At 39.5% G+C, this 14,123-nt stretch overlaps 1 protein-coding gene across 1 annotated transcript in view; it reads right to left on the bottom strand.

Moving 5' to 3' along the window:
* Positions 1 to 253: 253 nt before the first annotated feature.
* colec12 (collectin subfamily member 12) overlaps positions 254 to 14,123 on the bottom strand; it is a 35,787-nt gene continuing 21,917 nt past the window's right edge. Inside the window, exons 3-10 of the mRNA XM_014468587.2 lie at positions 9,668 to 9,790; positions 6,001 to 6,087; positions 4,870 to 5,913; positions 4,294 to 4,791; positions 3,344 to 3,480; positions 3,145 to 3,254; positions 2,296 to 2,441; positions 254 to 2,186 (exon numbers count right to left, since the gene is read on the bottom strand). Coding sequence (XP_014324073.2) covers positions 2,176 to 2,186; positions 2,296 to 2,441; positions 3,145 to 3,254; positions 3,344 to 3,480; positions 4,294 to 4,791; positions 4,870 to 5,913; positions 6,001 to 6,087; positions 9,668 to 9,790 — 2,156 coding nt within the window. The 3' untranslated portion in view covers positions 254 to 2,175. The remainder of the gene's footprint in view (positions 2,187 to 2,295; positions 2,442 to 3,144; positions 3,255 to 3,343; positions 3,481 to 4,293; positions 4,792 to 4,869; positions 5,914 to 6,000; positions 6,088 to 9,667; positions 9,791 to 14,123) is intronic.

Below are 14,123 nucleotides of genomic sequence, written 5' to 3'. Positions count from 1 at the left end.
TGTGAAATGACCCGAAAGAAAATGTCGGTCAATGATCTGCATGAACTGTGGTTAATCAAAGCGAATCAACACTTTTTGCTTATCATCTGGGTTAAAGAGGAGAAAATAAACACCAAATGTTAAATCTAATGGAAAGATATTTAAAAAGAAATGTGAAAATACCTTTTTGTGCAAAATGAATAAACTCAATCCTTCAACAGCGAAGAGAGTTTGTGATGAACTTCGGTTAAGCTGTGTAGAAATCAAACAACCGTCATGTTTTAATGGATTTATTGGTGACGTTTTCCTTTATTGCTTTGTAATTTAAACCTGAGTGCAGAAAAAAAAGCACATTTTCTACAAGTAGAAAGGCTCAACATCTGTTTTTTATTGACAATAACAGTCCTAGAGATGTACCAATTGACTGGCTTGAGATTAGGATCAGCCAATTTATCCTTTATTCTCTAATTTTTGTTTGGCAGATCAACTATTTAAAAAGAGGTATTTCTCTCCCTTTCAGTAATAGAATTTAAATCTTTTTTGGTCTTTAAATGCATCATCCAACATGTACAGGTACATCTCAGTAAATTAAAATGCCATTATATTTATTTATTTATTTATTTCGGTTATAAAATGCAGAACTTAATACTTTACAATATAGATTCATTACAGTCAGTGGGATATATTTCAGGCAATTAATTTTGTTAAATTTATAATTTGGTTTACTGATAAGAAAAAGGATTTTAACTGAAATATTACATGAAGTCCTGATATATATTCACATGGAAAACTACTGTCTTGATAGCTGTCCTGCAAATAGTAGAAATCCTTTGGATCTAGTGTGAGGAGGCAGGGAAAATATTGTATCCCATTATATTACTGGAAAGCTAAGTGGAAGGAAAAAGTGGTAGAAAGAGGTGAGCAAGCAAGAAGGATAACTACAGCCTACAGAGGACTCTAAAGCAAAGTTCAAAGTTTCTGGGATGTGGACTAAGGCTGGAGTTAATGCTTCAAGAACCACCAGATCCAGACATCCAGGAAACGAAGTAGCTCTTGAAGAACAGGAAAAATATCAGGATTGCCTTACATGGCTCAAGGAGAAAAGTGACGAGACTCTTTCTCCAGAGCCAGCAACGCAGCCATCAAAGCTGCATGTGCTTTCATTACGCCTCATCCAAACCACAGGATGATAATCTCCATGCCACGCTGGATTGATGTAGTATTTCGTGCAATAGCAGCTGGGCTCAAGTACTAAGTTCAAAACTGTAGAACGGGGACAAATACATTCATGTAATGTTTTTTTAAGTTATTAAAATTATTATAAAGAATTGCTTAAAATAAACCACTTCTGCAATGAATCTGCATGATTTTCATCTTTAAAACCAATAAGGGAAACTTGCATATCACATTCTAATATATTGGGATGCAACTTTGCTATGATGCTCTTTTTTGAGTTCAATAACAACCAGATAAAGATTTGGTACAAATGATTTTATGCCCAAATAAAAAGAATCTTATAATTACTTCTTATAACATTCAGAACTATTAGCTCCAGCAAACAACCGACAGCTTTTTTCTCTCATATGTGCTGCGGTCCTTAGAGTCACAATCGGCACATGAGACCTCAAAGAAGAAATCGGTGCCTGACTGAATTAGGTACCAATTAATTTGATTGTGGCATTTTCCTTATACATGTACTTTCATTATATTTGTATTTAAATGAAAATAGTACATACACATTCATGAGGTTAGATACACTATTCATTGAAGACAGTATGTCTGCTATGTGCTTTTTTACTTATCATCTTGCACATTGTAATCTCTGAATTATACAAAATTACAATCCTTTTGACTTTTATAACCCTTATACTTCCCTATAAGACTTGACTAATGAAACAAACATTCAGGTGTTTAGTTGTACAAGTACAGATATATAACATGTTTTATATAGAAAAATCAGTTGCTGATTATTTTTTAACAGTTTCTCCTCCATTTGGATGTCCTGCTGTATTGCACTTGCTGGTAATGATGCACTCGAGTCTCCTTGGAAGACACAGTTTTCCAAGGAAAACTGCAACCCCTGGACTCCTTTCAAAATCGTCTCTTTCCGCTCTCCATCCAGACTGTCCACAAGCCCCTTCAGTCAATCAGTGCTGCAAGGATGAAGCTGAGCTGCTCACTGTGCTCCTTTAACTGCTATGATTTTGCTGTAAAGACAAAAACAAGAACCTTTAAAATTACTGCTTAAATGCAAGTTAAGCAGTAATAGTCATGTATCAGTGTCTGATACAAATCCAGATACTGAAGCAGACTTACAGGTCTCCAGTTCTTTCTCACAGATATAGCTAATGAGATCTTCACAGAAGAAATCGTTCCATAGACCTTCGTGGATCAGACCTGCACAGTCTTCCCCCGACTCATGGCTGTGGCCCCAATTGTCAGGCTGTCCGGGCTTCCACTTCCTGCAAGTAGACAATAGGGGGCCACCACACATTATAATTACAACAGTCTTTATTTACAGTAACTGTACAGTGAGAGGTAGGTGGAAAAAGAGCACATGTTTACCTCCACTAATAAATTTGTAACAAGAAAAGGACATTTTGGCTTCAGATTTGCAGTGTTAACAAGGATTTTTACATCACTACATTTAGCTTTAATATGTTTTTAGGGTCTTCTATATATTTATATCACCCTGTATTTTTTTTTACATGTCGCATGTTAAGAGAATTGAATCACATTTTAAAATGGTTTTGATCGATTGTTTGAACTGTTTTGTACAGAAAAGTATCCCAATGAATTTGCCTTAGTTGTCAGTGAATAACATAAATCTTCTTAAATTTATAAATCATTTTATTGTGCTTTTTTGTATTGGAATAAATGCCTAGTAGATAGTCTACAAATAATTTGTATTGGGATATCTGTATATTGATTAAAATGGACTTAAAGCAGAACTTGAGAAGGTCACTTTAAGAGCCAAGTTAGGAGAGTCAGAAACATAATAAATCACAATGCTTACCTAGTAAAGATATAAAAGTACAATGGTGTTGTACTTTCATGTACAACACCATTTGTACATGATACCAATGCCAAAACACACTTAATTAATTGGAATGACATCAGTCTGGAAACAAAGAAAAAAAAACTGAATGATGATTTAACACTGACGTGAAAGCAGGAATTGTTCCATCCACCCAGCGCCACACATTCTCTTCTTCCCAGTCCGTCAGACCAATCCAGAAGAAGCCCTTTCCAACTATTTGCCCCTCCAACCATTCCTACATGAGGAAAAATAAAACAGTCAGTGACAAGTTGAACTCACAAAGGCAGCTTTGACTTACATCTGCTGACCACATATACACATCACCTGTTCTTCTTTGTCACTGATGATCAGTAACGTTGCTAGCTGTGATTCACAGTTAGCTTTTGAATCATCAAAACTGTCCAGGTCTTTGGAAAAGTAGTAGCACCTGTTTTTGTAGTTTACCCAACCAGGAGGGCAACCTGCAAAACATTAAGAGATTCCATAATTAGTTCATAAGAAAATGTACCAGATTATTCTCTGATGTCTGATGAATTGTGCAACCACTAATAATCAGATGATAATTTCTCTTTAGGGTATAGTTTCATTAATTCAATTTAGTTTTATAAAGCGCCACTTCACAAAACAATTTATTTTGAGGAAAATTATATAGTAGATTAAATACAGACATAATGAAAGATTCAAGTTCCATTACGTACATTCCAACTCCACTCAAGTTACAAAACAATGCAGTAAGAATCAGTTTAATATACCAGCAGGGAAGGGTTTTTTTTTATTGCAGCACTTCATTAAGATACTAAATTTAGAGCAGCCACTCCTCCAGAAGGGGCATGCGGCCAGTTGACTGCATTGCGTCTTTAACGTTTACATACTGAGAATGCATATGGCAACAGTGGAAAAGAAAACTTCCTTTTAGCCTTGCATTTGTCTCCAAATAATGTTAAGGACAAGGAAAAGGTGGGAACTGCCTTCAAGATTATTACAGTAAATATTAGAGATTCATTCTCAAATAAAAGCAATAACGACCTCACAGCATCTTAGACTGAGTTTTGGAGAAACTGGGTTGTCGTCAGCAAAGATAAGAGTTTGCTTTGACTAAATCTAAAAATAGCAAACTGCACATTCCAGTTCACATCCAGTGCAGGAGCTTTGCTACCAGGTGAGTTCCTAGCAAGTAGGAGTCACTCTTGGGAAGATTTACATATTAATCTTCATAAGCCAGCCATTGAAGAACAAGATAATATTTGGAATTTAAAGAAGAGAAAAGGTTTTACCTGGGGCTAACAGTGCATGAGGAACTGCCTCTTCCTGTTGTGACACTGGTGGAAAAGGCACTGCTGGACTTTGAATGGGGATTCCTGGTAGCCCTGGTGGTCCCACAGGCCCTGGGGGCCCAACTGGTCCAGGTAGACCCCTTGGGCCTTGCTCCCCAGCTGGTCCAATTGGTCCGCGGATGCCCGGTGGTCCTTGCAGTCCCGGTACACCAGTCTGGCCATCTCGTCCAGGAAGACCAGCCTGTCCTGGTTCTCCTTTAGCTCCTGGAGGTCCAGCTCTGCCTCCTGACCCTCGAGAACCTTTCGGTCCAGGACTTCCAGGTACACCTGGGAGGCCCTTTAACCCTGGAAGACCTGGTGGTCCCGGTGAACCCTGCTCTCCTCTAGATCCTCTGATTCCTAGGGGTCCTTTTTCACCCCTCTCTCCCTTGGTTCCTGTCTGACCAGGTGGTCCTTGAGGCCCTCTGTCCCCTCTTGGTCCTCTTGGACCAGGCGGACCTTCAAATTTAAAAGGTAATTTTAAGTTAGAAAAAATTCTCAAAAGCAGTTCAAGAAAGGCTTCACCCGATTACTCACCCTGTAAAATAGTGAAGTTTGTTATCAGCTGTGAGTGCTTGGTGTCCACCAGCTTCATTTCCTCCATGACAATAGAGAGGCTGGTGACCTCCTTATCCAAGCGGGCTGCCAGCTCCTCCTGCTGTGACCTCAGGCTGAATGCATCCACCCTGACGTCTGACACGCTGTCGTTAAGGTTCTGTAGGACATCTGAGTGACGGCCGATGGTCTCGGAGCAGCTGCGCAAGTCATTGAGGTTCAAGTTTATGGCTCCCAGAAGTTGTGTGGTGTGGCTCATGTTGCCAGTAACACGGTCCATAGTTTCCTCCAACTCATCCACCTGCATCTCTACCCGGTCAAACTTTGTGGATGTGAGATTGCTGAAGTCCCTCTGCCGGTCCATGATCTCCCTGAGCGTCTGGTCATGATCCTCAGCCAGCCTGCTGGTGTTCTGCAGCTGGCTGGTCATAAAAGCAAGCTGTGCCCCAACATCTTCCAGGCTGTCATTGTTGGCTTTAGCCAGAGTCGAGGCATTGCTCGCTACGACCTGCAGGTTTTCCATTTTTCCACGAAGCCACTCTGCGTCTGAGCGTGTCTGACGTGCCGTCTGCTCCAGGTTCTGATAGTCGTTGCGCATTTTGTGAATTGCTTGACTGGTTTCATCAACGACCCGCTGTAGAGCTGCAATTAGGCCTCTCTGCTGGGCCTGAGTGAGGTTCAGGTTGCTGATGCTGAGAAGCGCCTGGCTTTGCAGTTTCACTTGCTGTTGTAGCTCCCTCTGCAGTCTGGCCGTGTCCTCCTGCAAACTCTCAATGATGTTGCCGTAAGACTGCAAAGTGCTGTTTACCGAATGCAGGGTGGCTGTGTTGCTGCTGAGACGCCCCCGAACGGTGCCCTGGCTGCTCTGAATCTCTGAGCCAATGCTCTGCAGTTGGTTCAGCTTGACCTGATCGCTGTGGACGTGTTCCTGCACCGCAGACAGCTGCCTCTGCAGGGCCCAGATGTTGCTCTTGAAAGCCTGAATCTCTGTGGTGGTGTTCTCGGACTTCTCTTCCGTTTGATCATCTGAAAATTACCATCAGCACATTGAAATGCAGAAATCTCTCGCTCTCTCACTTTTGTATTCTTATATAACCTCTAGTAAATATGTACCAAGCTTTTTTAGATCTGTCTCGACCGCAATTATCTTTCCGCCATAGCTTGCAATACCTTCAGACACACTGTCGACTCTTTGCACCACTGCAAAGAAAACAAAGGGGGTAACATAAAGTTTAGTGTTATAACAAGATCATATTTCTTTAAACAGACCACAAAAAAGGCAGAAGGACCTCCAGCTACAGACATCATCATATAAAAGAGCTCAGAGAAGGAACCAATGAAAATACCTTATTAATACTACAGGAATTCATCTGCATGTCTTGTAGGCATGTAATAAAGATAGACTTTATTAAAGTCATTGCTTACATTAAGCAAAAAAAAGACAAGAGGTGAATAAAGGAAGTTCGAAATTGGGCAACACATGTATGTGTTGAAAAGACAAATAGAAGAAGAAACAATGACTTAGCAAAAATACTGGGTGGTCAGTGAGTTGGACCAAGGCTGAGGCTGCATGGAGGGACACAGGCCAGGGCCTGGGGGACAGGAACTGACATCAGGGTGCGGGGGGGGGGTGAAGGGAATTCTTCAGTAAACAGACGGATCAAAGACAACCCACTGGAGACAGACACTGTTGCGGGGAGGCTCTTTGCGCCCCCACAGGCGACACCAGCGTTCATTTCCTCTGGAATGTGTCTGGGATTCCAGGGGAGCAGCCCACTTCTACCACCAGCCTCTCCAGGGGTACACTTCCTCCAACTGGGAGCAGCATCGGTTTTTCTGCTGGGAAACTGTTTACCCCAGTAGATAAGAAATACGATTAACCCTCCGCTCATCCTTGTAACTTCTCAGCTACAGGGATGAGCGGAGACATCTAAGCTGCTGGGGGTACAAATATTTTACAATAATTATTATTTATAATTAATCATTTTAATTAGCTATAGTCTCTGAAGATGGGTTTTGGGGTTTTAAAAACCACTAATCTGCCATAGAAAACGGTAAAGGCATATTATTATTTATTTCCTATTTTCTTGTTTGATTTTTCAAGGTTTTGTGATGCTAGAACATCTTTAAAATTAGAGGATAATGTACTTTGTTTCCTTAAATATAATGATTTTCTTCTACTATGTTGTAAATGTGAGGTCAAACATATTAGGTTTCTCATCATGCACCCAAGAGCTTTGGTGTTCAGTGAACTTATGATTATAATGAGACCTCCTGTTTGCAGCTCTTTGTCTCACTAGCGGCCTTCACGGTGGCCAAGTATGACATGACCGTTCTGTCTTAGCACTTCTTCATACACTGTAAATCATGACTGGAAATTATGACTTCAAATCTGTTAGAGTTACAAAAATAACAATCGCAGGAATCATTTAAGGGGATGTAGCATTAGCACAACTTACTGCGCCTTACTGGAAACTCTGCGCCTTCTAACACTGATGAATCTCCAAGAGAAACTTAAGTGCAAGTTCTACGTTCCTTTTCTCAAAAGTGTACAACATGAAATCGAACACACCGTTAAGCCCACCCTGGTTGTGTGCAGCTATGCAGGCCCTGTAGTCATGCTCTTCTGGCTGGTTGGTTTATATTTGTGTACCTACTAAGGTAAGGTCTATGTGTGAAATGTTTGCCCATGCTGTCAAACAGATTAATCAAATATTGCCTTCAGTAAAAATGAGGTCACTTATTGATCACACTCCAATCACATGTAGTTGTAAGGACTTAGCCCCACAGTATGAAACTTCACTGTTTTCTCGGTTGTGGATTTGGTCACTGCAATACTGTTGCCATTCTGTTATAGGGACTATTTTTACAGTTGTAAACAAACGGTTATGATATAATGTTATTTGGCCAATTTGGATAGATTTTGAAGGTGAAAAGCCTGTAAAACATCTAAGCTGGATATCCAAAAACTCCACTTTGTGTAATTCTATGGTCAATGCTAATGCATTTTTGGAAAGTGACTTGACAACCCTTTGCAGACTGATAGGCAATTTTGTTTCTCTTCTGTTTCATTCAATAGAGCATGATTTGTTCCTGTTTTACATCTTTCAGCCTACTTCATGTTGCCAAGCAGGCATGTTTAAGTTATGTCTTATCCAAGTTAGCTAGTAAACTGTCATTGGTTTGACTAATGAACCAAAAAATTACTTTAACAACAGTTACTCATGATTCAGCAAGGGATTAATTCTTTTCCCACATTGGTGTAGATTTGTTTAAATTGTTTTTTTTTAATTAAAACATGAAATGTTAATTTAGAAAAGTGAAAATCTGTTCACAATACCATATTTCCTATTCGTATATGTTGCTTTTCATGTATCTTACTGTCTCTAAGAATTTCAGTAAAATTTGTTTTAAAAAAAACTTGCTTCGCTTCTTAAGCATTTTTGTGCAGATAAAAAAAATTCTAGACCCCCGCACTTTATTCAAGCGGATATCTGGCGCTACAAATCTTAAGAAGTAATTGATTTCTTTGATTTGTGTGAGCAGGCTGTTTAAATTTCAACTTTGAGTGACTGCCTTTCTTTCCTCTTTTTTTTAAATTCAGCTCATTTGTCTCCACCCCATAACCTTCTCCCAGTATTTTTCCATCGCACCCCCAAGCATACACCTCTGGAGAACCTCTTAAAGGCTTTGTTGGGCTGAACGTCCTGATTCTGTTTTTTACAGTTCAGAAATCAGTTCTGTAGTCTTTTTCCAAGTTTGAAACCGTAATGTCCCTGCTGCAGTTGTGTTAAACATTCCCATATGTACCCTCATTATTTCAATTGGTGTAAACGGCATGAACTTAACGTGTTTTAGAGGTTATCTCTGTGCTTTGACCGCCTGTACAACGACAGTCCCCTACGTTTTGAGCAAAGTCAGTCTTTCTTATTCCACGCTGCATGTTGTCATGCTGGTCTAATTGTTGCCAGATGGGCATCGGGTGAACTGAGTGCAGCTTCAGCAGAACCCACTAAAATTGAGTTTTTACTCGTACGAAAGCGCTGCTCTGTGAAAGGAACCACAGTTCAAATACACTCCAACCTCCAGATGGTTATGTCAGCAAGACACAGACTCCTCTATGCACTTAGCATGTGTGCTTCTCTCTGTTCTCCATCAGTGACCCACACAAAGCGTATCGGTGCGGCTGCTTTGTTTCGATGCAGCTTGACCTCAAGTATAGCTGGAATCCGGAGACCTCCGTAACAGATGTAAGCATTCCGTGTCTCACTTCATTTGCTGACGTTTTGAGTCTCGAAGACCTGCTGTATTCCAGCCTTTTAGGCTAGTTTACACTCATAGTTGGGAAAGTCACCAACCAGTTGCTTCATTGCTATCTTGAATCACACAGTTTTATTTTATAAGTCAGCTAGGAAGGAAACAGTGTTACATAAACCACCCCCAGGAAATCTAGACACATCTAAGATTTAATACAAAACAGGTCATTGTGATAGCCTTTTAAAGTTTTTGTCCGAGGTGATTTAAGCTTCCCCGTTGGTGAGCTGGATGGACAGAGCCTCTGCGGAAAAGTCTCAAAACATGCAAAAGTGTTCATGGAAGCAACCTCAGGTTTCTATTCAGAATGCCTTCCTTTAAAAACATTTTTTTTATATACAGATTTTGGTAACTATTTACTGCTTGATCACATTTTGATTTCACTGATGATATGCATAAAACGATATGATATGCATAAAAGGAAAAACTGTCAGAAATAATATAAAGAAGAGAAAACTCATCTTACCTTTATATCCAAGAACAGCAACAGCAATAGTGAGTAGGGTGCACAGCACATAGAGCAGAGCTATAGAGGTCTTCAGTGCCCATTCATTCTTACACTTTGTGCATTGGGTGCCCTCCTGGATCCCTGGGTGAGAACAGTGAATACCACATGATTTTGTGTGTTTCATACTGGAGCAAAAATGTTTAGCATGGACATATTGTTAGAGTTTGAAGGCCACTAGGGGAGCTGGAAGTTCCACATCTGGATAAACAGAACTTGGGTCTACATTAAAGAGAGCAACAGTTCCCTCTGGGAATGGGTGGTGAAGGGAAGGGGACACAAAAACAGCCCCCCGCTTCCCAACACTGCCTTGTTTACTCTCAGCAACATGCTTGTTTCCCCGAACTCACGTTTCACTCAGCAAAGTCCCCTTAACTTCAATGTACTTTTGTTCAGCACAAACTCTGGCCCCTCCTCCTCGTCGTAGGATCAGAGTCAAATCAAGGTCCTTCGGTTTACGAGGGCACCAGTGGAATATTCCTCTTTGAGGATATTTTTCATAACAGATGAGTGGCAAGATCCACAGTGCTGCCGGGAACACAGCTGCATTTCATTTTCAATTCAGGAAGTGTGTGTCTGTGTGAGTGGGAAGGTTGGGAGGCCAAGTGCGTATGTGTGTGAGTGCCAGCAGGGCGGAGGGGGGTGTTCTAGCTTTTATGCACCTGGAGTAGGACTTCCTGACAATTCTTAGATGTAGTATAAAGATATCAGTCATTCAACATTTGAAAACAGTGGAGCCAGCAGGAATCATGCATCGTGCACATCTATTCAAGAGTGATGAATAGATTACATAGATTACACTCGCAGCACTGATTTGGTTTTGCTAGGTCCCACTGGGACTTTAGATGCCAAAGTTAACAGCACGACTTGTCCTTATAGGTGTAAAGGGACTGTTAATGGTCACTGAGAGTTAGGACTCAATTAAGCATTAAGGTTTATAGTGAAAGTTGGGGGTTGGACCTGGGAGACACAGAGACGACTCTTTTTTACCATAAATCTTCCACAGATGATATCACCAACATAATAGGTGATTTTATATTCATCTATATTTTTTTTCTTCTGTTGATTGACTGATAAGCAGTCAAATACATTAATAAACAATGTACAGATTTGGGTCAAGTAATTTATTAAGAGCTGGTCCTTACCAGGTTCCAACCTTCGTTAAATCTAAACTCAACGTTGTAAAAGCTCAAGATGAAGAAAATAAAAAAACAACAAACAAATTAAAGATCATGTTTCCTCAGGCAAACTGCAAAATAATTTGAGAGCTAAATCTCAGACTCTACAGTTTATGACTGCATTTGGGTCCTTTCTAATTTCAAACATGACAGAAAGAAGACATATTTAATTTGCTGCTATGACCACCGGTTGGGTTTTACTCTGTTCATTTGTTCTTATTTGCAAACACAAGCTGAATGGGGTTGTGCAAGAGAATATTTTCTGTACATTTAAAGTCATGTTACAAATTTCTGAGAAACTGAAAGAACTTCCAACCAGAAAGTTAAGCTAACCACCAGAAAATGTGGATTTCTCCATCTTTAAACAGTTCCAATCATCTCAGTCATTTCTTTGTCTTCACAGAAACTTCCTTCAGGAGTAAAATCTCAGAAATCAGACTTGTACAAAACTGGTAATAGCTAGTTAGCAATTTTAGTTAGATGTGCTCAAGTGGCACATCTTTACGAGTAAATTGTTAAAAACTGGCAATTAAGAGGATTGCCTGATTATTGAATATCTGTATTGGCCACTCATGTCTGTTGACCTCTGATATAAACTATTTAAAATCCCTATGTCTGACTGGTTCAAGTAGAAACAGCACAAACAGGAACAGGTTTGTGAAGTTAAATACAATACTCCAATTTTCTATAGCTAATACAATTTAAATAACTCAAATACCGCCAATCTACCCAATTTCTTTTGGCAGTACATCCTTATTTTTTCCATATTTTGTCTGCATTCATGTTGTGAACAAAACCTTCCATCTTGCTGCTCCACACTGAAATTAAAAACTAAATGGAGTGACTGAAATACAGTGATTTCATTTTTGGCCACTTTGCCCCACTGTAAATCAGCATGTTAAGATTCCTTGCCAATTACGTCAGAAACAGTTTATAAAAGCGAGGGAAGGTTTTTATCAACATTAGGCTCTACTATAGAAACATCTGCTGCAAATGTGGGAGTGGGGCGAGTTACTCAGCAGAAATCTTTACTGCAAGCAGAAAAGTGGATGCTGGGAATACAGCCACAATAAAATGACTCCATTTTGAAATCATTCATATCCCTCTGACATGTATGAGGAGTTTTTTTATGCACACTTCACAATGAAGCATGCATATCAGCTCATCACCTCACAGAAATGAAGGTGCTTCTGTTCAAAGCTGCTGTTTCAGAGTAAACAAGCTGACAGTGTTTGTTAAATCTGTGGAGGCAAAACTGCACAAACACACTTTGTAGGTTATAAATGACGTTTAGATGCTCCGTAAAAAGCTGGATACTTTTGGTGTGGCGGTCAAATACATGTGGCTGATAAGTCAGAGATAAGGTCACATGACCAGATACAGGAAACAGAAACAAGTAGAAAATATTTAGAAAAGAGGAAAATAGTTTTTTTGTTTGTTTGTTTCTTCATTTCTGGATAGGACATTCTGTTTTGATTCAACCCTAATAACTTCATGATCTTTCAGATAGAAATACAAAATATTTGAAATGACTGTCAAGAGATTTATTTTGGCTCTGGAGGAGTTGCAGGGATCCCCAACTCAGGTGGGAGAATCTAATTAGAAGACCGCTTTGGCACTCTCACAAAAAAAGAAAGAAAAAATACTTACCCAATTTGACTGTTCTTCAGTTATTTTCTAAAACTGTGTGACGACTCTATATGCAAAGACTTGCAGTTCAAACTGCACCAAAATGAGAATGTAAACAACTTTGACTCAAATGGACTGAATGCATATGTAAGCTACACTTTTCAGATTCAGGATTTATTTTGATTTGACATTTGAAAACCATGTGGTTTTTTTTCTTTCACTTTACAATTACGAACATTATGCATTATGCACTAGTGTTTTAGTCTATCACATAAAATCCCCCCAGGTTGCAATGTGAAAACCTTTGTGAACTTTTGCATTCACTCTATTTACCTTAGAGGTCACATACAATGCTACGAATAACTGCTTTATATGAAAAAGGTAAAGATAGATTATAAATGACAAATCACCAGTAACTTATCATAAAATGAAAATAGAAACTCTGAAAAAGGTTGAGAGAAACCACAGCTTTAGTTTTTCATCGGCTGATGCTGACCTATCATCTTTCGCCTTTGCTTGCACACGCAGATGAAGTCAGGTCACACAGGCAACGACTTGAAAAATAACCAAGGAAGTGAAGCCACAGGCTGACAGCCACACTTTTACTCCCTAGCTAAAGAAAACAAAGCTTTGGAAATAAAGGGTCTTTTCTGAAACAAGGACACTGCAAGAGCTGGCTTTGACATGTTACTAACCTCACTTTGTCACTATGTTCTTTGGCTCAAATTCACTCATTGTTTCTGCAAAACCACAGCGCTGGTGTGATTCAGAGTATTCACCTTTGTGATGTAGATGTATCTCCAAGTCCATGTCATTCATCAGCCTAATTTCCTAAAACAAAAGCCTACCCAGACACCAACCCTCTGAAATGCCAAAACAAAGTCCATGAGGTCACATTGAGACATGAGTCTCTTACATTTAAAGGCTATGTTTATTTACAGTAAACAGCAGCAGGAACTCTATAGAAACCATGGAGAACACAAAGCCGTGTGCTGCTTAGGTCACAGAAACTGTGTTTTGGACTTCAGCCTTGCTAAACACTTTCAAGAAAGCAGAGAGCAAATCTGCTAAGAGATTGGTAAGAAAATTACACCTGGCACCAAAGAGAAACAGCAGTTTAACACAAATTGCAGCAGTGGAGGAAGAGTTTATGACCAGAGAGGAGGTAACAACACCAGAGGGATGTAGACGTGATGGATGTACGGTTATATAGAAATTTACACTAGTGAAGAAACATTCGTCTTTGGTTTTCACCGGTTCTGTGCAGGGTTTAATAGAAACAATGAAAGATGTTTATAAATTTCCACAGCTCCATTTCACTTTATCTTTCTGTTTAAATTTCTGATTAGATCCTATGAGTTCATGCCACTTATTATGGGGATTAATAGCATAACAAATTTTGGAGTTTAAAGACAAATCTGAGCCTTTAGCGAGGTGATTCTTTTAAAAACAAGAATTGGGTACACATGTTTCAATTTACTATTCATTTTCTCTCATCTACACAAATTTGGATTAGCACACATAGTACAAATATATTTAAGCTTTTGCAGCTGTCTGCATAATTCTGGTTGAGTATTGGAATACTTTTCTGATCAGTAACGGAAGAACCT

Source organism: Xiphophorus maculatus, chromosome 21, assembly GCF_002775205.1.
Source record: "Xiphophorus maculatus strain JP 163 A chromosome 21, X_maculatus-5.0-male, whole genome shotgun sequence".
NCBI lineage: Eukaryota > Metazoa > Chordata > Actinopteri > Cyprinodontiformes > Poeciliidae > Xiphophorus > Xiphophorus maculatus.
Note: the sequence above shows the minus strand (reverse complement) of the source record. Positions and strands in the feature narration are given on the sequence as shown.